General features: G+C 37.1%; 3 protein-coding genes across 4 annotated transcripts; 2 read left to right on the forward strand and 1 right to left on the reverse strand.

Moving 5' to 3' along the window:
- Positions 1-1147: 1147 nt before the first annotated feature.
- On the forward strand, positions 1148-3330 carry LOC106317083 (CASP-like protein 4A4). Its single transcript, XM_013754942.1, has 3 exons — positions 1148-1621; positions 2559-2694; positions 2832-3330. Exons 1-3 carry the CDS (start codon positions 1314-1316, stop codon positions 3021-3023), a joined length of 636 nt encoding a protein of 211 aa, XP_013610396.1. The 5' UTR covers positions 1148-1313; the 3' UTR covers positions 3024-3330.
- A 7267-nt stretch (positions 3331-10597) lies between these two features.
- LOC106318369 (heat stress transcription factor B-2b) lies at positions 10598-12608 on the forward strand. The gene is made up of 2 exons (XM_013756313.1): positions 10598-11313; positions 11408-12608. Exons 1-2 carry the CDS (start codon positions 10993-10995, stop codon positions 12170-12172), a joined length of 1086 nt encoding a protein of 361 aa, XP_013611767.1. The 5' UTR covers positions 10598-10992; the 3' UTR covers positions 12173-12608.
- Positions 12170-20181, reverse strand: LOC106318368. Of its 2 annotated transcripts, XM_013756311.1 has the most exons (26): positions 19755-20181; positions 19434-19498; positions 18974-19211; positions 18804-18870; positions 18532-18679; positions 18142-18309; positions 17677-17775; positions 17357-17566; positions 17175-17276; positions 16779-17003; positions 16474-16551; positions 15985-16071; positions 15712-15897; positions 15465-15620; positions 15291-15383; positions 15092-15163; positions 14750-14867; positions 14315-14487; positions 14130-14214; positions 13896-14030; positions 13401-13507; positions 13242-13319; positions 13065-13160; positions 12871-12966; positions 12631-12805; positions 12170-12456 (listed from the first exon to the last, which is right to left on the reverse strand). In XM_013756311.1, exons 1-26 carry the CDS (start codon positions 19927-19929, stop codon positions 12302-12304), a joined length of 3387 nt encoding a protein of 1128 aa, XP_013611765.1. In that variant the 5' UTR covers positions 19930-20181; the 3' UTR covers positions 12170-12301. The 2 variants fall into 2 exon arrangements, with proteins under 2 accessions (XP_013611765.1, XP_013611766.1); XM_013756312.1 differs by lacking the exons at positions 19434-19498; positions 19755-20181 and having other exon boundaries at positions 12226-12456; positions 18804-18881; positions 18974-19210.
- Between the last annotated feature and the right edge of the window lie 1297 nt (positions 20182-21478).

A 21478-nucleotide genomic window follows, 5' to 3' on the forward strand; every position in this document is an offset into this window, starting at 1 on the left:
GCTGAAAATTATTCAATTTTATTATATCTTAATTTACATTACTTAAAACTGTTTATAATTACATGATTTTAATTTTTCATTTGTCAAAATATTTTTTTAAAAATTTAAAAATTATTTTTAAGATCAACTACACCAGACGACTAACTTGTAAGTTGTCTAGACGACTTCCAGCATCTCAGTCGACCCAGACGACTTATTGGAGCTATGTTTTTTTTGTTTGTTCACAAGTGGCTGGTTGTAGTTTCACAAGGCTTTTAGGTTAGTTTTGCATTTGATTCAAGTTTGGGTATACTTTTGCAATCAAAGTCAAGTTTTGAATCATATTTGGCAAATTCCCAAATAAGTATATATATATATACTTCTGTTCTAAAAAAAAAATTTAAAATTTTCACAGGTATTAAAATATATTAAATTTTAGTTAGTAATGCATCATTTTTTCTAATTAACTATTTTTAACAATTTTTAAACTAATATAGTGCCCTCATGATTATGAGGAAGGTAGAGGATATTGCGCACTACGAGGAAGTGACGAATTCTGAAATGTTCCCAACTTCCTACTATCTACTTATCTAGTATCGACTTTAGACCACAAATAAACATGTATATATATATATACTTCTGTTCTAAAAAATATATATAATTTTATAAATTAACCGAAAAAGGGAATAGGAATTCCTTACATACCTCGACTGAACAAAGTTTCTCAAATCAAACTACTCATAATTAGTTTCGTTCAACCCATTTCCCGGATGCATTCGATGCATTCCGCTAGATCGGATTCATAATTCTCGAGAATTGAAAACCGTTCTAATGCTTATGTAGCACAACACTATTTGAAGCTAATGAGGTAATGTATATTCTAGAAACGGCGAAAGCTACTACCAAACGTTGAACAAGACCCATAAACAACTTCTCTGAAACAACCCCATTTGGCCATCTCTATATTCTTCTACTGTCTATTTATAAAGTCTTTTTCGTTCTTACAAGTATCAAATGTCTGACCGAATGTAAACCATAGTTTTAATTAAATCCTCGGTAGACTTTATTCTGCGAGAGAAACCAAGTCATCAACGAGAAAATATAGATAATAAGCAATATTGGTCATACAAGTTAGTTACAACCATATATATTATAAGATTTTATCATGGAAGAAGAAAAAGAATGAGCGTTCTAACAAACTTTCGCTGAAACTTCATGTAAATCTTTAACTTAGAATCAACTAACTCATCAATATTTAATATATATTTCAAAGAAAGAGAAAACATACAAATTAATCAATTTCTCTTCAATAATTTTTGTGACACTCAAAGTTGATGAAAGATCACGTAGTGGTGTCGATCACCTACGGACCATCGTCGGAGGGTTCAGTGACGGCGTCGCCAATCTCTCATCAGGCCCCGTCAGTTCCGACGCCGTCTTCATTGGCATACTCCGTAACGCCGCCAGCATCGAGGTTTAGCTCACGGCGAGCGTCGGCTCATGTTTCCGGTTTGGTTCTCCGGTTTATAACTTTAGTTCTATGTTTTGTCGCTGCTCTTTCACTGGCAGTGAATGTTCATCGGCCTTCACAGAGACATCGGTCTCAGAGCTCCTCGAGTTTCGCTTCATATCCTGAACTATTGTAAGAACCTCATATTCTTTCAATATTTATTACTAATATTTTATAAAATTATTTTATATAGTATGATGTTTTTGTATTTTACTTCCATATAAGTTTCCAGACTTTTATCTAAAAATATATTATATTTATTAACTGTTATTTCACATTCGGGACTACTAATTAAAAAGCAGAAACTAAATAGTATACCAGGCAATTTTATTTACTAAAAAAAAAGTGAGATTTTTTAAAGTGTTCACGCTTATTAAAAATTCAATAAATGTTTATAATTTAAATTTTTTTTAACTTTATTATACATTTTCCAATAAATTATCACCAATAAAATTTAATAAATTCAAATATTTTCATTTAATGTTTTTTAAAAGTATAAAAAAGTACCTTAAACATATAGAAAATTTATCTTTGTAGAACAAGTAAAAAATCTAAAACATCTTACTTTCGGGAACGGAGGGAGTATATATTAAGGGAATGCAGATTGATTGTTAGTATCTATAAGTATATGAAGCTAAATATTATCCGAAATTTTTTATAAGTGTTTTTGGTACATAATATGTAATTAACTTTGACGTGTCGGATAATTTGGATCCATGACATGGAAATGGTTTAAAGATAGACTAATTGCAGTAAATAAAAATAACCATACCTTAGCCATTTTATTTGCAAAACATGACGATGGCATTTTATAAGCTATACTTGTCTAGTTTATCACTGTATTTTTTTTATTAAAAACATGATTTTTAGTGTACTTTAAAAAACAATTATATAACCTTTTCTGGTTTTAAAATATTATTACATATTTTATACTTCTCTGCGTGATTTTGTTTTGTACCTAATTTTTAAAGTAGTAAAAAGTTGTAATAAAAGAAACAATATATATATGTATATATATGTATATATATATATATATATATATATATTTGACCAGAATATATATATGTAGGTATTGCTTTGGCGTAGCAGTGACAGGACTCGTGTATACATCTCTACAAACATTCAAAGGAGTTTGTGATATTACTCACAGAGGAATTCTAATCTCTGAGCCTCTCTCGGATTACATCAGTTTCATTCTTGATCAGGTACTCTTTTCATTATTATTGGCTAGTTAGATCCATATATAAAAGTGCTACATATAAAAGAATTGTATATATATAGAGACTCAATAGTAAACACTTTATAAAAAATTGGGATAATTTTTTTTGTAAAACTTAATCAGGTTATATGTTATCTACTAGTATCATCTTCTTCCTTGGCAATTGCGTGGATCCAACATGCAAACAGCGATTCGGTCAAAACACTTAGAAATAATTCCATTGTTTCAGCTTCAATGGCCTTCTCTGCTTTTTTGGTTTTGGCACTCTCGAGCCTCTTGTCTGGGTATAAGCTTTGCAAGAGATTTATGTGGTAATTAAGTCTTGTAAAGGATTTTTATATTCAAAATACTGTTTAATCTAAATAAGTAACATAATGACCATGTTTATTGCAATAGTTACGTGTTAATTTGCACATGCATGACCATTTTAATTTGTCTTCCTCGTACTTTTGTCAAAATTGTCACTAATTGGTAAAGGGTCCTTTAATATGCACAAAAGGGGGTTTTCATACTGTGGCAAAATCCAAGGCAGCTTCAGCATCTCTTATCTAACAATCGATACCAAGAGCATGTGTCTTTGAGTCACCAACAACATCTAATACCCACCCTAAGTCGATCATCATACCGGGACAAAGTCGAAAAATATTACATTATATACTTGAAAACTGTAATAGAGTAATAAATTACAAACCCTCTTACTTATATCATGTTTATATGTCAAAAAATGTTTTTGAACAACATAGTAGTGTACCTAAGAAACTCTCATTAGTGACGGGAAGAAGAGAAAGAACACAAAATCTAGCTATGAACATATGTTTTTAACAAATCACACATTCTACAGATCCCCAAAGTCTGTCCATCATTCTTCGATATACAATCGATGTACAAAACGCACTCCAGACCCAAAAAGGAGCATCCAAAAGCAGTTAAATGGATCCTCTGCTGTCTACGAGGCACAATGAAAAGGTGTATATGTTTTGGCAATGGAAAACTTGAGTTAAAATGATTACACGAAGCAGACTGCGCTGGTGATAAAGATTTAAGGAAATCAACTTTAGTATTTGTGACTACCGTTACTGGGAGAACTCTTTCCTGACAATCAAAGCAACAAAATTGTATTGTCTTATGGACAACTGAGGTAGAGTACATCATAGCTACTGAAGCATCCAAGATGTTATGGACGAACTTCTTGCTTGAGTTAGGAGTAAAGCAAGACAAGTATATTATGCTATGTGATAAATAGAGCCTTTCACTTAGCAAAGGAATCAACCTTGCACTCTCGTTCAAAGCATATAGATATCTGAAATCATTGAATCTGAAGAGTTCTTGAAGATAAGCTCTTATGTCTCAACAAGGTATACAATGACAAAAACTGGTCTAATATTATGACCAAAGTAATACCAACCAAGAAGTTTGAAGATTTTTGTCGAGGCACCGGAATGGTGACAGTTTTGGGCTAAGTCGGGAAAAGGAAGATTTGTTGAAGAATCTCTCATTAGCCCAACAACAAATCTATGCATAATCAAGTCTTAATCCGAAAGTCCAAGAAGAAAAAATATCTAGATAATCATGTGAATAAGGATGAGAAAGTATTCTACAACTAGCCTATAGTTGCTTTTCACTAGTAAAAATAGGAGTGTTTGTAACTCTTGTAATCATCAATCAAAAACAAAATGTAAAAATATGGGTGTTGCTTAGTTTAGTTGAAATAGTTACTTCATTTAATTTAGTAAGTCCAGTGCAAGGTGAAGAGACTAAGAGGATCTTGTTCTCTATGCCGACAAATAAGGCCCCTGGTCCAGATGGGTTCCCAGTTGAGTTCTACAAAGTAGCTTGGTCAGTGGTAGGAAAGGACTTCATAGTGGCTGTCCAGTCCTTCTTGTTTGGCTTACTGCCTAGAAGTACCAACGCGAGTTTGCTATCTTTGATTCCTAAGACGACAGAGGCAGAGCGTATGACAGATTACAGGTATATTGTGTGTTGTAACGTAGTCTACAAAGTCATCTCCAAAATCATTGTGCGGCGACTTAAAGATACCCTCCCCGCTGCTATCGAGATTAATCAATGTGTGTTTATCAAGGGCCGTCTACTTCTTGAAAGTGTTCTCCTTGCCACCGAACTAGTTACGGACTATCACAAGCCATGCGTTTCATCCCGCTCAGCGGTTAAGATAGACATCTCTAAGACTTACGACATTGTCCAGTGGTCCTTCATTGAAGTTGTACTTCGGGCTATGTGATATCCAGATTCATTCATTACTTGGATCATGCGATGCGTAGATACAACCGCCTTTTCTGTCTCAGTTAATGGTGACCTTGAAGGCTTCTTCTCTAGTGCAAGGGGTATCAGACAAGGTTGCTCGCTATCCCCGTACTTGTTTGTTATCATCAGTAACATCTTTTCGAAGCTACTGAATTCTGCGGTACTGAACAAACATATTGGCTATCATCCTCTCCGTGCGTCCCTAAAGTTGACCCACCTAAGCTTTGCTGATGACATAATGGTGTTTACTAATGGTACACCATCATCCCTAGAGGGAGTTATGGAGGTATTTGAGGTGTATGCTAGGGTCTCAGGTCTCTGCATAAACGTAGCAAAGTCAAGGGTCGACAAGCAAAGACTTCAAGACAAGGCGGTCTCAGCGGGATTCACTATATCTGGTCTTCCTGTCAAGTATCTAGGGCTTCCATTGACAACAAAAACTATGACGAGGAATGATTATGAACCGCTGCTGGCAAAAATTAAGTCTCGGTTTCAGAGTTGGACTAGTAAAGCTCTCTCATTTGATGGGCGGCTTATGCTTATAAAGTCAGTTATTGCTAACACAACTAATTTTTGGTGCTCTGCTTTCTGCTTGCCAAAGGCGTGTATGGAAGATATTGATAGCTTGTGTTCAGCGTTTCTTTGGAGTTGATCTCCAAATGACTCGTCTAAAGCAAAGGTAGCGTGGAAAGAGGTATGTAGTCCGTTAAAGAAGGGCGGTCTGGGCATCAGAAGTATAGCTGATGTTACTAAGGTATTCTCTCTTAAACTTATCTGGAGGCTGCTTAGTGAATCACATTCTCTTTGGGTTGATTGGATGAAGCAGTACATCTTGCGCAATGAGTCCTTTTGGGACGTAAGCGATACTGGCCTAGGATCTTGGGTTTGGCAGAAGCTTCTCCAGCTGCGGCCTTTAGAAAATAGTTTGTGCGTATGGAAGTTCACAATGGTCAGAGGGTCCGGTTCTGGACATACATATGACATCCAAGAGGTAGACTGATTGAGATTGTAGGTGAGACGGGAACGCAAAAACTTGGAATTGCCATGCTGATCAGTGACGTAAGGAATGATGTAGGATGTTGGACATTCAGAAGACGCAGAGACAGACAGATACGTGAACTTATTAATATGATTGAAAATCATCAGATGGGAGATAATCTCCACTCTCCTGATGTAGTCATGTGGAGAAAGAATGAGACTGAATATTGCAAGTATTTCTTCACTGCAGAGACATGGCAGAGGATCCGTGTCCATGGAACTCTCAAGGAATGGAGTAAAGTTGTGTGGCTCCAGCTGGGCGTTCTGAGGTTTGCGTTTATAACCGGGTTGGCGATAAAGAATAAGCTTTCCACCGGCGAACGTACATGAGCTTGGGGTCAATCGCAAGGATGTCTCCTTTGTGGAGAGCCTAATGAAATAAGAGATCACTTGTTTTTTGTTGTGTCCCTACACATACACCCTATGGCTTGAAGTTGTTGGTACCTTGCTGGGGAGACCTCCTGATCCTGATTGGGAAAGCACTCTTGATCTCCTTACTACCCATAGATATGGGCGTCTTGAATATTTGTTGGTGAGGCTGGTCTTTCAAGCTGCAATATATGTAATCTGGAGGGAAAGAAACGATCAGACGCATCTAAAGAAGCCAAAGCAGCCGAGCCAATTGGCAAGGATTGTGGACAAAACTGTGAAAAATAAAATCACATCTACAGGATATGCGAAGAAGCTACGTCTGAGAGAGCTAATGCAAGTCTGGTTCCTAGCTCATACATAGTCCATAGTTCTATTTTGCTCCAAAGTTAAAGTTGTACATAAACATTATTTTAGATAATGATTAATAAATTTAACATTTCAAAAAAAAAAATACATTAAGAAAGAGTTCTAAAAAAATTTAATGAGAGTCTCTCCGAATACAAAGTTTTTGTAGAGAATCTATTTTCTAATATATGAAAAGTATCTTAAACATTAGTAATCTACTTCTCATCTTAGGTGCACAAATAAATATTATTAGGTAGATTTCCTAACAATGACTTGGAGATGAGTTTTGGGAGAACCAATATTTATCAATTCTGTGTTCAAGGATTAAGAGAGGGCCACTTAACTATTGACATTGTGAACATCTTGACTCACCTTTAGCCTTTAATCTTTCTAGTTTCATTTTTGTTTAGCTGGTGTGTTTTTAGTATTCGACTGGTGTTTCATTTATTATTTATCAGTTATATCTTGCTTAACATGATTAGACATTCTATATAAATCCAAAAATCTGAACTAAAATTGGTTCAGTTGTCCAAAAATATTTGAACCCAATCCTGACCAAATTTTTAAGATATGTGATATAAAGTATTTAGATGGATTTAAATCTCTAAAATCTAAAAAATTGGATCCAGTGAAAACAGACAAGAATTCGAGCCAAATATTGGACGTCCATGTTTGATTAGTGAAAAAGTTTAGTTGAATGCAGTATTTATTACTCACTTGGACGTGTCAGTTCTGCATTTCCACATTTCGAGGTCAAACAAACTCATATCAAATGAATATAGAGAGATGTAATCATTTCATTCTAAAAGTAGAATAAAAAGTTAACATTTCTATATATTTTATTTTATAATAGGATACTTATATTCCTTGTTCGGAAACTCGCTAGGCGTAACGCGTGCGGCGCATCCGGGCCTAGCGAGTTACCAGAAAAGCGGGGAAAAATCGGGGAGTACACGGGGCGGAATTTTTGGTATTTTTATATGTATAATACTTCATTTATATGTATTTATATATAATACATGTTAAAGTTACACATCAAACATATATAATACATGTTCCAATGAGATTTTGTTAGTTTTCAATGTCAGGGTTTTCAAAGAAAATGAGGAATTTTTTGTATAGGGAATAAAGTTTGGGAGAAGATTGGGTTAATAATTGGTTTGGAGATTGGACGATGGCAAATAGATGTGTTTAACAAAAAATTGGGCCAAACTAAAATATATACATGAGGAAGTGACGTGTTGGGGCCAAGCGTTTTTGCTTATTAAACGGACGTTTTATTAATTCCACGGCATTACGCGTCCGTTGTGCGGTTGAACGTAGAATGAAACGAATTGAACCATTTCGCCACGGTTACCTTCCACTTTACGATTACTCGCCCGATTAATCGGCTAGGCGGCCGATTTTTAGAACAAGGCTTATATTATAGAATTACGAATAAATTTAACTATATAATAGAATTACTCTATTTTAAAATAAATTATCGAAGAAAAAAATTGTTTCATTAATGTTCTTATTTTGAAGCCTAAATCCATTGCAAAAATTACTTTCAATGCCTAATATAGATGCCCAAATTAATGAAGTAACTATTTCAACCAAATTAAGCAACAACAAGTCGGTTCAACATTTCAACTAAAAAGTAAAAACATATATAAATGGTCAGAAACAAAGTTAAATGTTAGCTGCTAGAACTAAAAGTGTTTATATTTTCATCAATATTAAATCCAAGTATTTATTCGTACATTATTTTCCGTAACTAGAAGTTATACAAAAGGTTTCCACAAAAAGGGTTAAATGTTGTTTGTTCTCTCTCTCTCGATCTTTCACAGAGATGAGATGAGAGAAACTTCTATGTAGATCTTGGATTAAAACTTTTTGTTTGTATATTTTCGGATTAGCCGATTAAGTTTTCGTTTAGGCGATGTTTCTTTTCGCGATGGCGATTTTGTTGTGTTCTTCGATACATAACAGAGTTTTGCTTCAGTTTCTTTTCTATCTTTCTCTGTCTTTTTGGATCATTTATAAAGTTTGAGTTTAGCTTTCCACTTCGTTTTTCATGTTTATCCCGTAGAATTCTGGATAAAGTTTTTTTATTCATCGTTCACTCTGATCTCTTATCTAGGAGAATCAGTCTTCGCACTTTAATCAGACGTCTTTGGCGTCAAGAAGAGCTTCTCTGATGGAAGAAAGATGAGTTTAGATGGATGCTTCGAATTTAGAATGAAGAGGATTCAGAAGAGCTGGCGTTCTAAAGGCCGCCCGGCAAAGGATCTTATCTCATCTCGGATTGAGCTTCCTTTGGTATAATTTCGGTGATTCAAAGTTCCTTTGCTCAGGTATTCACGGCTTAAATGGAAGGCCTTTTGGTGTCGGAGATCTTGCGGCGGAGAGATAAAGTTCATAAGGTGTCGTTGGGAAGGTTGGACGGTGGAGAGATTCTGCGGTGCGGCCGAGAATGCCGTTTAACGCATGGAAGACACGTGTCCAAATGATGCGGATTCAGATGGATAGTTCACTAACACGTGGTTTGACATCTAGATGTTTCTATAATTGGACTTGTAATGTTTTAATTTTACTGGACCTCTCTACTCTTGTATTTCTGGTACCAAATGTATCTCAGCCCAATGGACTTAATCAATGGAAAATTGGGTTGACAAAAAAAAAGGGTTAAATGTTTGTAGTCAATATGTTCCCGTTCTACTTTTTTGGCAAATATTTATTTTCTCTTTGTAAGGTTTGAACTTGGATTTGTAACCTATAATCAAATCCTTACGTACAAAACACCATACTAGTGCTAAATCTAAGGTTTTATTTATTTATTCAATAAAATGTAGTAAAATATTTACATCTAAAAATATTAAAATAGCAACATAATTTACAAACGACCAATAACACATGACTTTATCTAATTAAAAATCAGTTATTCAATATAATAATAAATACTTGAATTTAGTATTTATGGAAATACAAACATTTTTAATTTACAAGAGACGTGAAAAATTTGTCAACCTATTGTAGACTTTTGAATCATTCATTTTTTTCTCTTGGCCTTATATCAGTTTTCTTGTAAGAATATATAAAATACCAATGCTATAGAATTTTTGGGTCAAGTTTTTATTTAAAGAAACTAAAGTTATACATGTTAAGTATACAATTCAAACTTTTGACTTTGAATATCCCTTATACTTTAATTGCAAAATAGTATAACATGTTATTTATATTGAGTATTATCATTATAATGATTCTTAAGGTCTTTAACAAATATGTTGATATATTAGATATATATATATATATATATATTGCATTTTTCATTAAATTAACTATAAAACTAATTAGTAATCTACAAGAAAATATTATTAACTATATTTTTGACCAAAACTTGAAAATTGTTTATTTAGGAAAATTGCTCTTTCAACTAATAGAAAAGTATATTGGAATATATAATTAATTAATTTTGCGTTAAATTTTTAAAATAACACTTATTTTAAAACGAAAATTTTACTACACAACAACAGTTAAACTGAAATGGAAAGAAGCATTTCTTTTTACTAATATTTTTTTCCTTTTCCTACGAATAGTTTAGTTTGCATGATAGAAAATGGAGTTCTTTGTTCATGTAACATCACAAAAAAAAAACAAGAGAGTCAAATAAGGATATTAAACTCGACTCCGAAACTTATTCCACTAACATTAACTATAGAATATGTTATCACTTTAGCAGTATCGTATTTAACGTTTCGTGGAATGAAAAGGTCATAAAGAAAATTGAAGAAACTTCTGGAAAGAGAGAGAGAGAGAGAGGAGGCCACATACGCTCTTTCTTCTCGCACATTCCTATACTCTTTCTTTCTTGTGGACCCCCTTCACTTTGTTAATTACTATACTACCCTTTTCTTCCTCCATCTCATTTCTATTTTTTAATTTTTTTTTTCTTTCTTTCCTTCTGGAACTTCCGATCTGTTGTCTCGCTCTCATATCTCTCTCTCTCTCTTTCTTATCAATCCGTATATGCCCGAACCTTCTAGAACTTATAAAGACAAGAACTCTCCGCAATCTCTCTCTCTCACATGTTTGAGATTCGTCACGGACTCTGTCTGGATTGTACCAATCTCCTTGTTGGTTGGTGAAAATAGATTTGTCTTTCTTTGCAGAGTGTTTAATGTGTCTGTGAATCTATTTCATTTGTTCACAATCTAATCTTCAATTTGCGCATTGGGAGAGGTCTGAACCGAGGAAAAAGTTAGGCTTTTGTGCGGATCTAAAACTCATGCCGGGCGAACAAACCGGAGAAACTCCAACGGCTGCCGGAGTTGGCGGCGGAGGAGGTGGTTGTAGCGCCGGGAACAGTGGCGGAAGCAGTGGATGTGGCCCTGTCGGTGGAGGAGATTCACAGAGGTCTATTCCGACGCCGTTTCTAACTAAAACGTACCAGCTCGTTGACGATCCGGTTTACGACGATCTGATCTCGTGGAACGACGACGGATCAACGTTCATCGTGTGGAGACCAGCTGAGTTCGCCAGAGATCTTCTTCCTAAATACTTCAAACACAACAACTTCTCCAGTTTTGTCCGTCAGCTCAACACTTACGTGAGTTACTTCTTTTCTTACCATTTTTTGTTTTGTCTGAATCTTGCTATCGGTTTAGATAGTGATTCTGGTTTTTTGGTTTAATTCGGTTTAGGGATTTCGAAAAGTAGTTCCGGATCGTTGGGAGTTTTCTAATGATTGTTTCCGGAGAGGCGAGAAGATCCTCCTACGTGATATCCAACGCCGGAAAATCTCTCAGCCTGCCATGGCCGCCGCTGCTGCTGCAGCTGCAGCGGCAGCTGTTACCGTTGCTGCTGCTGTTCCGGCCGTACCCCACGCTGTCTCTCCGTCCAACTCTGGAGAAGAACAGGTGATTTCGTCTAACTCATCACCTGCTGCTGCAGCGGCTGCTTCAGGAGGAGGAGGAGGACAGGTTGGTGTTGTTCTTCAGAGGACGACGAGCTGCACCACCGCGCCGGAGCTGGTTGAGGAGAACGAAAGGCTGAGGAAGGAGAATGTACAGTTGAGTCAAGAGCTGACGAAGCTCAAAGGGTTGTACTCGAACATCTACACGCTCATGTCGAACTTCACGTCTGGTCAAGCTGATTGTGCACCGGAAGGGAAAGCGTTGGATCTAATGCCTGAGAGGATGGGTGAAGATATGGCAACGGCTTCTGGAGTAGAGACAGGGATTGGTCTGAAGCTAGATGAGGATCTGACGCCGAGGCTGTTTGGGGTTTCGATTGGGGCGAAGCGAGCTAGGAGAGACGAGTTGGTTACTGCAGAGGAAGAGGATGATGAGCGACGAGAAGGGAGTAACCAAGAGGGAGGAGAGCAAGGCTCTGATGTTAAGTCGGAGCCTATGGAGGAGGATAACTCTGATGAGCATAATGGGCCATGGCTTGAACTCGGTAACTGAAAGAAAGTTTCCATTGAATAGACAAAGCTAATGAGCTGACAAGAACAGAAAACTGAAGCAGTGAGAACAAAGACTCTGAATGTTTCAAGAAAGATTCATTTGTTTTAGGTACAAAAAACGCAGATCCTACTACCATCCTGAGTTGTTCCTGATCTCTGATGTTGCGTCTTGAATCTTCTTCTTGAAGGAACTGAAACTACTCTGGCTCGTCTGGCTCCAGCGGGTGGATGTGCTTCTCACGATTTCAGATAAGGCAGGGAGATTCGATGTTGGATCTTCATACTCTGCACAAAACCAGTGTTTCTTTTTAGTTTAATGTCAATGTTTGTTATAGAATCATTACGTTCTTTTAGATCAGAACAACTGTAGTCTACTTGTATGATGATGATGATGAAAATTGTTATTTATAAATGCTAATAAAAGATGGTTCAAGTCATGTGCTGTTTCACGGTCTTTACCTGATGACATAGGAAACTCGTACTGTCGCTTTAAAAATTTGGAGGCGGTTCGGTCTTTCTTGTGGCAAAGAACTCTGACTAGTGTCTGTGCGTCCTCCAAGCGCCGTTGCTCTGAACTCACTCCCATGTCAATCAGCTCGCTCGCAGTCATTAGCATCTGTATCAGCATTTCACTCTGCCACCGAAAGATGTTAGTAGGGAATAACTAACTAGATCTGAAAGTGGAAGAAAGATATATACCTCTAAAGAGTACAAGTCGAGGATCTCTTTAGCCTGTTTTGCTTCTTGCTCAACTAGGGAACGAGGAAGACCTTCTCCATCAGCGATGAAGAACTCCTACCAGAATGCATAGCAAAGGTCAGTGAACTTCCCATAGATACCTAATTCCAGCATAATAGTACAGAACTTCAAAAATAGGAATGCACACTACTAACCTTCAAAATACTGAGATCTTCTTCCATCAAAGGGATATCTGAATCCGAAAATGCACGTGTTGGACCTCCATCAAGTAGTACTCGAACATAAGCTTCCTGTGTAAGAATAAGGTCTTAGTAAGTTGGAAGTTTTCTTACTTGTACAAATATGTGAAAAGGTTCAAGAAGTGTTGTTACCAACGCGGATCTGCAGATGCTTAAAACCACCATGTCTCGCGAGTCTTCGTAACTCAAGCTGCATACGTTGTCAAGCACCTGTGCAAATGCATTTGTCAATGTAAGTTCATGCTTAGTAGAAAGGGGTGAATCAGAGAAAGAGATGGATTTTTTGTTTACGGTATCAATGTGAGGGAGTAATCTTTCCAAGCGGGCGCCTTCGACCGTGCCATTGTACAACTGTACTAGGAACATATCTCTCAGATCCCAGAATATCACTCTTGCCCCTATTAACAGAGTACCAATCAATTCAGAAAGCAAGCAAGATAAACTGAGTTCTTTGTCCTCTTTAACGCAAACTCTTAAAGTGATAAGATCCATTAAACATCACTGTCATCTTCAGGTGATACCAGTAAAGAAGAAATGTGTACGTATGGCTCATTCATGAGTATCTTAGATAATGGCAGATAAGTTTCTAACACATCTTATTTGTACGTCTGCAAGATAGTATAAAAATGCTATTCTATCGTCTTTGTGAGTAAGAAAATTATTCAATCAGACAATTAGAATTCTGACGCTTAAGGTTGCAGGGAACTGGTTCAGTTTGGACACTTTTTCAGTTTCTCTCAAAATCCAAAGTACTGCAGATGAACATGAGACTTTCTATAAGCTTACCAATTAGGTCACGGGTTTTAGTTATGCAATTGGCATTGGTTTCCCTGAGGCTGTCATAGGTGGTAGCAAAGAGTTCATCAACAGCTTCACTATGCGTCAATGAATTCTCCTCTTCTGCTTCGTCAGTCTCGATATCTATCATACAAATCAAATGGATCCACCAATGCACATTTCAACACCCGGCAACAACCAAAAAGAAGACAAAAAGTTCCAGTCCCTGACGGATGAGCTTACTTGATCTCTTGTCAAGAGAGGATCGGACAAGTGTCAAAGATTTCCTTATGCCATCTTCTATTGCACTGATTTGTTTCTGAATATACTGGTTTCATCAACACAGAACAGACAAAGAAAAAGTCGTTTTGTTTAGTTTTCACAGAGAAAAAAAATACAAAGGTTTTAGCTTGTAAAGAGAAACTTACGCAGAGTGTATTCAATCTTATGCAGAGTTTCGGTATTGTCAGTTCATCCAATTTCGTAACCATTTTATTATCTGGCTCTGCAAACTCGAGCGACTTTCTCTTCATTGCTGGCATAACACCCTCTGTGAATCGAGTCAAAGGAGGGGCTGCCGGATATAGAAGCTTCTTGTCAACTGCAGACACACGCTTACTGTTAGTATTGAAACCGTTAGGCTGTTATACGTATATATATACTCAGATGTTAGTCTCAAGCAATCCCCAAAACAAAGAAACACCACATAAATATTCTACATGTTGCAAGTACTACCAGACACATAAAAGCCTGGTCAAGCATGTGTCTCTGGATTCTGACATCACTTAAAAGAGTTTTACAATAAAAATTCCATGGTACAAGACTCGGTAACAACTGTATGAAGATGTGGAGTTGGTTAGTACCTAGTTGGTCGTAAATTCTCTGAAGATAAGTATCCAAGCTATGGTAAATTATCGAGAGAAGAGCTTGAAGATGTGTGATATCAACGGGCAGATGTAAACCAAACAGCTGAGACACAGTCTGCAAAGAAAGTGAAATGAGAAACTAAAAATTGAAAATAAATAATGCAGTGCTAACAATAAATGTAGACAGAATCATACTACCAGTAAAGCAAGTACTTAAACAAAACCAACATGTAATTCCAGAGGCAACGAAAACTCGTTTTATATGTATGAGGCTGCTCTTAAGCTACTACAGTTAGCACACTATTCCTCATAATGGATGTCATGAGAATATAAATATACCTCTTCTATGATCCTGAATATTTCAACGATTGATGGAGCATGTCTTTGATGAACTGATACAGGCTCCCACTCCTGCTTATAGAAAAAACATTATAATTTCTCAACACTGACCAGATGAGGTTTAAGTGATCTATTAAATAAGTTCCCCTATGACCAAAACCGCAATAAACATGTAAATATTATGCGAAGAATATATAACCTCAATTTCAAAAGCTCGCCTAGTCCATTGCAAGATATGATCATGTTGAGATATAAGCCAGTCCAGCATTACTGGTTTGACAGCCTTTTCTATCTGCACACAAACCATAAAACTGAGAACTGATATAGTTATGTTCTGAAACTCAATTCATACAAGAGCTATCTTTTCAGTAACCTCGTAATTCTTCAACTTGTGAAGGTAAGGTTTGTGCAACTTGGATTTGCTATGACAATTATACAGTTGAGTTAACGCTTCCTCTAACATATAAGCAGCAGGAACTACTTTCCTAACATCACCAGAGAGGGATGAAACGCCTTCTAGAAAAGGCGTCTGTTCCAGTAAAAAAAAAAGATCAATTATAAATACATATACCAGAGACAAACTATAAACTCTTTAAGTACTGAAATGCTTAGAGACAAACCAGTCTTTCTCCATAAAACCGATGCAGCAGCATGGCCGAGATCATCATACATTCAGGTAACCATTTGGAAAAAACTGGGACAAACTCATTGATCTCTGCCTTTGCAATGACACTCAGTTCATTTGCAAGCAGAGCTAGAGCATGCGTGCGCTCACCATGAGATTTCACATACGCAAAATGTGCAGCCTGGGAGGGGAAAAATATCGATTTAAGAATATGCATACATGATATAACACAATATAGCAATAGGAGAAAACCAAGATAAAGGCTCACCCTGGCACATGCGCCTTTTATAGAATTCTGAACATAGGACTGTATCTTATCACCAACATCATCACTCAATGTGTCTAGCTTGATAAGCTGCAAGAGAAATTAATATCGTATCAACAATGATCACTGGAGCATTCCTCCACATCACAAGCCCACACTAGATAATGCATTTCTTCTTTCTACACTCAGCTAAAAATGTTTTTCATTACAACCTAACACTTAATGCATAAAACGTATAGTTATGCCAAAAAAATGTCTAGACATGGCTAGTTAATTGTACTGCAGAAAAGCACATGAAGTTACGCAAATGTTAATATCAAAATGAAAAAGGTAATTAAAACTGCAAGTAAGGGCCCAGTAAGGAGAATTATGCATGCAGCACTTTTCTAAGACATGTGAGCTTCAACTGGATATAAATAATTTGGAAAAGGCAAAAGAAAAGGTTGTTGAAAAATGGAAATGGATGTAGTAGCAAACAGAAGAAATGCCAACCTCAGTTCTCATACAGTCAGCTGGAGGAAGTCCAACCGTTGATGCCAAGCTGACGAGCATTCCAAAATCACGAGGTTTCTGAGGAGACATAGAAGATCAAGAAACTTATACAAGAGAGATGGATACGGGTATTTCATTTGAGAAAATAGGAAGTAGCAAAAATAAATCCAGCGATCTTGATTACCAGGAAAAATAGCAACTTACACGCTAACCAGATATACATATAAGAGTCTTAGCCAGAAAATTTGAAAAGAATACGCAAAATTATGTACATATTCAGACGTTATAACAGATCGAGAACTGACCTTACCAAAGTGTAGATGGTAGTCCTGAAGTTTGTCATCACACCAAGCACTAGCTGAAGTGAAAATTGCCTTGGAGACACTTAAGTGTATGTCAGCTCCAATGGTTTGCCTCGAACATACTAGACGACTTAAATAAAGATCTTCCTTCGGGTTGCCCTCTTCAGTAACTTTCTGTAACTCCTGAATTGCGCTTCCTAGAAGAGAAGGTTCACCTGTGCTCACAAACTTCACAGAAATGGAGTAAATGTTGTGGCTCCCTTAAACTCTCGTCTGGTATAAATTATAAATGCAACATTCATGCAACGGCAGCGAGAATCAAATAGCAAAAAGAACCCATCCATACATGTAAAGGCAGATGACTAAACAATAAGTAAACCAATTGAGGTAAAGGCATACCTGTTGAAAGAGAACCCATCCATATATTGCATTATGTAGGTTCTCAGTTATGCCCAATGTCGACCAAATTGATTTCATATGGAAAAGCATTGATGAGGCATCCTGATATGCATTTGAAGTGAGCCACAAATTTGCGTGTGACAAATGATAAGATTTAAAAAACAAGAAGTAAGAAAATCTACCTCTATAAGTTGACCCTCGTCAAGAACATCAAATACGCCAAACAACAATTTCTCATAGAGTCTAATGTTTAAGTGATATATAGCAGTCCAGTAATAAGTTTCTTCTTCAATTCCACATCGCCCTGGTAGTGATGACAACTTTGATGCCACATGCCTTATAGAAGATAGAACATCAATCCGCAGTGAAGAAGACATTACAACGTCCCATTCCTATGCAGCCAAAATAGTTTTAGATTCAAGAAAGATAAGTCTGTTAAGTCATTTCACCAGATGAGAATTTTCTGGCTATGAAACACATAAACCACAAATATAAAACTCACCTTTGATTCTCTAATCGTTGCAAGGCATTTTCTCAAAGTTGCTCGTTCATTTTTCTCCAGGCCACGTGAGAAACAGAGAGCTTCTTCTAGTAGGTTAGCCTATGTTGACAGTAGAAAAAAGCACTTAATTTAATGGCCTGAAACAAGCACTCTTTCATTGTCTTTCCAAGATACTGAGTGCACAGAACAGCAGGGTGATGAAGAAGTCAATTCAATATGCAAGGGACACAAAACCACAAAAGCAGCATCTGCCTAGTAAACATGTTACGTTTTAACTTTAACTTAGTCTAACTTTAGGTATTTGTTTCTAAAAGAGCAATAAGAAAAACATTTCATCGCACAGCACCAGGATGAATGATAACTAGACTTGCATGATATTATAGTAAATCAATATCAAACCAAAAAACAAGAAATATATGTAACATCTCAAGCAGTTTCAAAAGGAGATATGAAGCTAATGATCACCTGTCTAGTCTTCCACTTGATGTAGAGTTTTTCATTAGGAAAATCTGATTTGAATATACCAACCAAAAGCCCCAATGCTAACTGTGGAAGATCAATTTGTTCACCTGTCCTCAGTTGAGCCAATTGTACCAGATTTCTTCGTATGCATGTATCCATCTTTGATGAAATCTATTAAAGCAATAACAAACACTGATTAAAAACATGCTCTACAGTAGCACATGTGATCTAAGTATCTAACTTAAGTACATTTGAGAAATGGAGTTGCTAATTCTCAGTTAGATTAAAAAGTTTCTTTGTATAACCAGAAGACCTTCTCTACTACAACTACGTCAGATATCTACTGGTTCCCTAGGACGTATCATATTTAAATATATTAAATATATAGCTTGCCTGCATCTGGACACGGATCATGTTGATGACCTCTGAGTGAGCATTAGAGGTCTGAGGCTGTAGCTGTGGTTTCTCCTTTCTCTTCAAACTTAACAAAAGCTTTGAGCCCTTTTCCATCTTTCTTCTCTGAGTAGGATATGCATCAGCACTGTTCATGACAAGCCCATAAGAATGTGCAGAAGAAAGAAAAACAACACAGATCGATCCGCAAAATAGATGGAGGTCTGAACCGAATATACATATATGAAGGAATAAAGAAAGAGGGCAAGTACCTTGAAAGCAACATAGACGCAATCATTAATTCATAAGCAGCTTCTCGCAAATCATCATCCGATAACCCTTCAAAATTCCTAACACCATGTATCAGTTCACTCAAAAGATGGAAACTAACTTAAATCAAGATTCAAAAGGAAACGCTAGGACAGAATGTCAAATGAAATACCTGTTCTCAAGGGTGGCAAGCCGAGAGGGATGATTTTGATAGGCTTCATGGGTTTGATGTCAGGTGTTTCCTCATTAAATGTGTAGTCTATAGGTGAAGGAGTATTAGAAGAATCAACGTGACCATTGTTGCTGGAGTTTTCAATGTTAACCGGTTGGGGAGGTGAACGACGAGGAGGAGAACCTGCTGCATCTGGACTCGATACAAGAAAATAGGAATCTCTAGACTCAGAGTGAATCTGCAAATAATTACTTTAAACGGTTATTATCAACAAAAGGCATTGGTGTTTTACATCAACAGCTTAAGCCACATGAATCATCACTGATCTACCTACAAATAATGATACAATCTATTTGCAGTGTTTACTAGTCAAACTAGGTAGATGTCATTTAGAATGCAGTTTTTATCAGCTCAAAGATGAATTTAAAGACACCAAACAAAGAATAATCAAGTTAGTTACCGTAACGGGGTATGAGGACTCAAAATTGTATTTCTTTGTGGCCTTGGAGACATCAACTACACCACCTGTGGAGTGTTTCAGCAACAGGTTATATATATAAATTGATGATTCGGATGGTTGCTGTTAAAAGAAAGCTTTCCTCATTACCCATATCAGACGGAAAAAGTCCACAAATAAATGATCTATTTCGCTAAGAACTAAGAACAATATGGGACAAGCTTAACTCATTTTTGAAAACAGACACTAACTAAGGATGTGCTGTGTGTGTCCTCAGCGAAAAATATATAAGTTTGAAATTTCCTTCAGGACATGTAAGCTGACCTGATTTCACGCAATCCAAGACGTAATCGGCGCTGAGAGCATCCAAATCAGCTGGAGAGAGAGAGGCAGATGAGGAACCAGAATGGGAACGAAGCTCCTTTACCAAACCCGAAGACATAAGAAACTCCATGAGCTTGCGTCGATCGTTCCTGTAACGCTCCAACAGAGAGTTCATCCTCGCACTCAAAAACGAAAACAAATCGGTTCTTAGATCTTGAAATTGACGAAGGGAGGCTTCTTTAGCGAACTTGGGTGTCCTCTCCCATGGAATGGAAATCAAAGAAGAAAGAGGAGGAGCTTCGGGAGGTTTTGGGGTGGGGAGGCGCGGAAAAAGCACGCACGAGTAGTAATGATCAGAATTGACCAAAACGTCCTTACACAAAGATTCTTTTCATATTGATTTACCCATCTATCTGACTTTTGTTTTGGCAACTCCATTAATGCTGCTTTTGAAGAATTCAAATTAACATAACGACGACACACTTCTTTGACCAACAACGACGTCGTTTATGTTTTGGGTGGATCTTGATCCTCTAGCAATGTCCATAAGACAAGGAACTATGCTCATTTGGCTATAAAACCCTAGACATATCTTTGTATAAATAAAAGAACACCTCTCTTTAGCAAAAGATCTCTTTTTCTCTATTTTAGACTTAGAACACTTCTTACAAAGGGGTTTATGGATTACTAGATTTATTTACACTTGTAATCCTACATATAATACAATCTTAAATCAATAAACTCTTTTGATGTTCATTTCTCATTTGATTCTTTTAAGATTTCTCTTAAACTTCAAGAATCTAAGCTTTTATTTTTAGATTCTTTATTTGATTGATTCCAACAAACATCACAAAGATAAACACCATTTTTTGATCAAACAATTGGCGCTAGAAGGAGGGGGGCTTGAATAACTATCTTGAAATCTATCAAACTTGAGAGAAAAAAAAAAAAAAAAAAAAAAAAAAGAAAAAAAAAACAATGTCGTCTTGTTTCTTCACCAACACACGGGTTTGGTTCGACGGAGAAGAGAGATTGGTAAAAGGTCGAAGCTTTCTTCACCAATGACAAAGCTTTGCTTTGGACGACGGAGCCACACAAGAGCCCACCGGAGAGTCATCTTTGATTGGAGGAGTGGCCGGTCAAAACTCAGATCCGTGGAGTTTCATTCCATGATCGCCGACAACAAGGTCTTTGGCGGCTAGGGAGAACTATCTTGAAATCTATCAAACTTGAGAGAAAAAAAAAAGAAAAAAAAGAAAAAAAGAAAAAAAAAACAATGTCGTCTTGTTTCTTCACCAACACACGGGTTTGGTTCGACGGAGAAGAGAGATTGGTAAAAGGTCGAAGCTTTCTTCACCAACGACAAAGCTTTGCTTTGGACGAACCCACCAAAGAACCAAAAGATCCTCGTAGAGCTTGTAGTCTCGATCCTCATAGACGCGCCGGTGAAGCTCCGTTTCGATCAGCCGGTGAAGCTCCGTCTCGATCCGCCGGTGAAGACGACGTCTCGATCCGCCGGTGAAGTTAACGGTATCTCGCCCACTTCTGGTCCTTGGGTTCAGGAAGATCGGGGAAGAGCGGAGGACTTGATCGGAGCGGCAATGGTGATCTTGGCGATGCTCGAGTCTCGTGAAGCTCCGTAGACGTCTCGATCCTCGTAGACGCGCCGGTGAAGGTCCGTCTCGATCAGCCGGTGAAGCTCCGTCTCGATCCGCCGGTGAAGA

The sequence above is a fragment of the Brassica oleracea genome, chromosome C9 (genome assembly GCF_000695525.1).
Source record: "Brassica oleracea var. oleracea cultivar TO1000 chromosome C9, BOL, whole genome shotgun sequence".
NCBI classification, from domain to species: domain Eukaryota; kingdom Viridiplantae; phylum Streptophyta; class Magnoliopsida; order Brassicales; family Brassicaceae; genus Brassica; species Brassica oleracea.

Coding starts and splice junctions, on each gene's coding strand:
- LOC106318368 (XM_013756311.1), bottom strand. CDS start 19,929: ATGAACTCTCTGTTGGAGCGTTACAGGAACGATCGACGCAAGCTCATG. Junction 19,499..19,754: donor CTTGGATTGCGTGAAATCAG/GTCAGCTTACAT, acceptor AACACTCCACAG/GTGGTGTAGTTGATGTCTCC. Junction 18,310..18,531: donor TGATCCGTGTCCAGATGCAG/GCAAGCTATATA, acceptor TTGCTTTAATAG/ATTTCATCAAAGATGGATAC.
- LOC106317083 (XM_013754942.1), top strand. CDS start 1,314: ATGAAAGATCACGTAGTGGTGTCGATCACCTACGGACCATCGTCGGAG. Junction 1,622..2,558: donor GCTTCATATCCTGAACTATT/GTAAGAACCTCA, acceptor ATATATATGTAG/GTATTGCTTTGGCGTAGCAG. Junction 2,695..2,831: donor TCAGTTTCATTCTTGATCAG/GTACTCTTTTCA, acceptor AAACTTAATCAG/GTTATATGTTATCTACTAGT.
- LOC106318369 (XM_013756313.1), top strand. CDS start 10,993: ATGCCGGGCGAACAAACCGGAGAAACTCCAACGGCTGCCGGAGTTGGC. Junction 11,314..11,407: donor TCCGTCAGCTCAACACTTAC/GTGAGTTACTTC, acceptor AATTCGGTTTAG/GGATTTCGAAAAGTAGTTCC.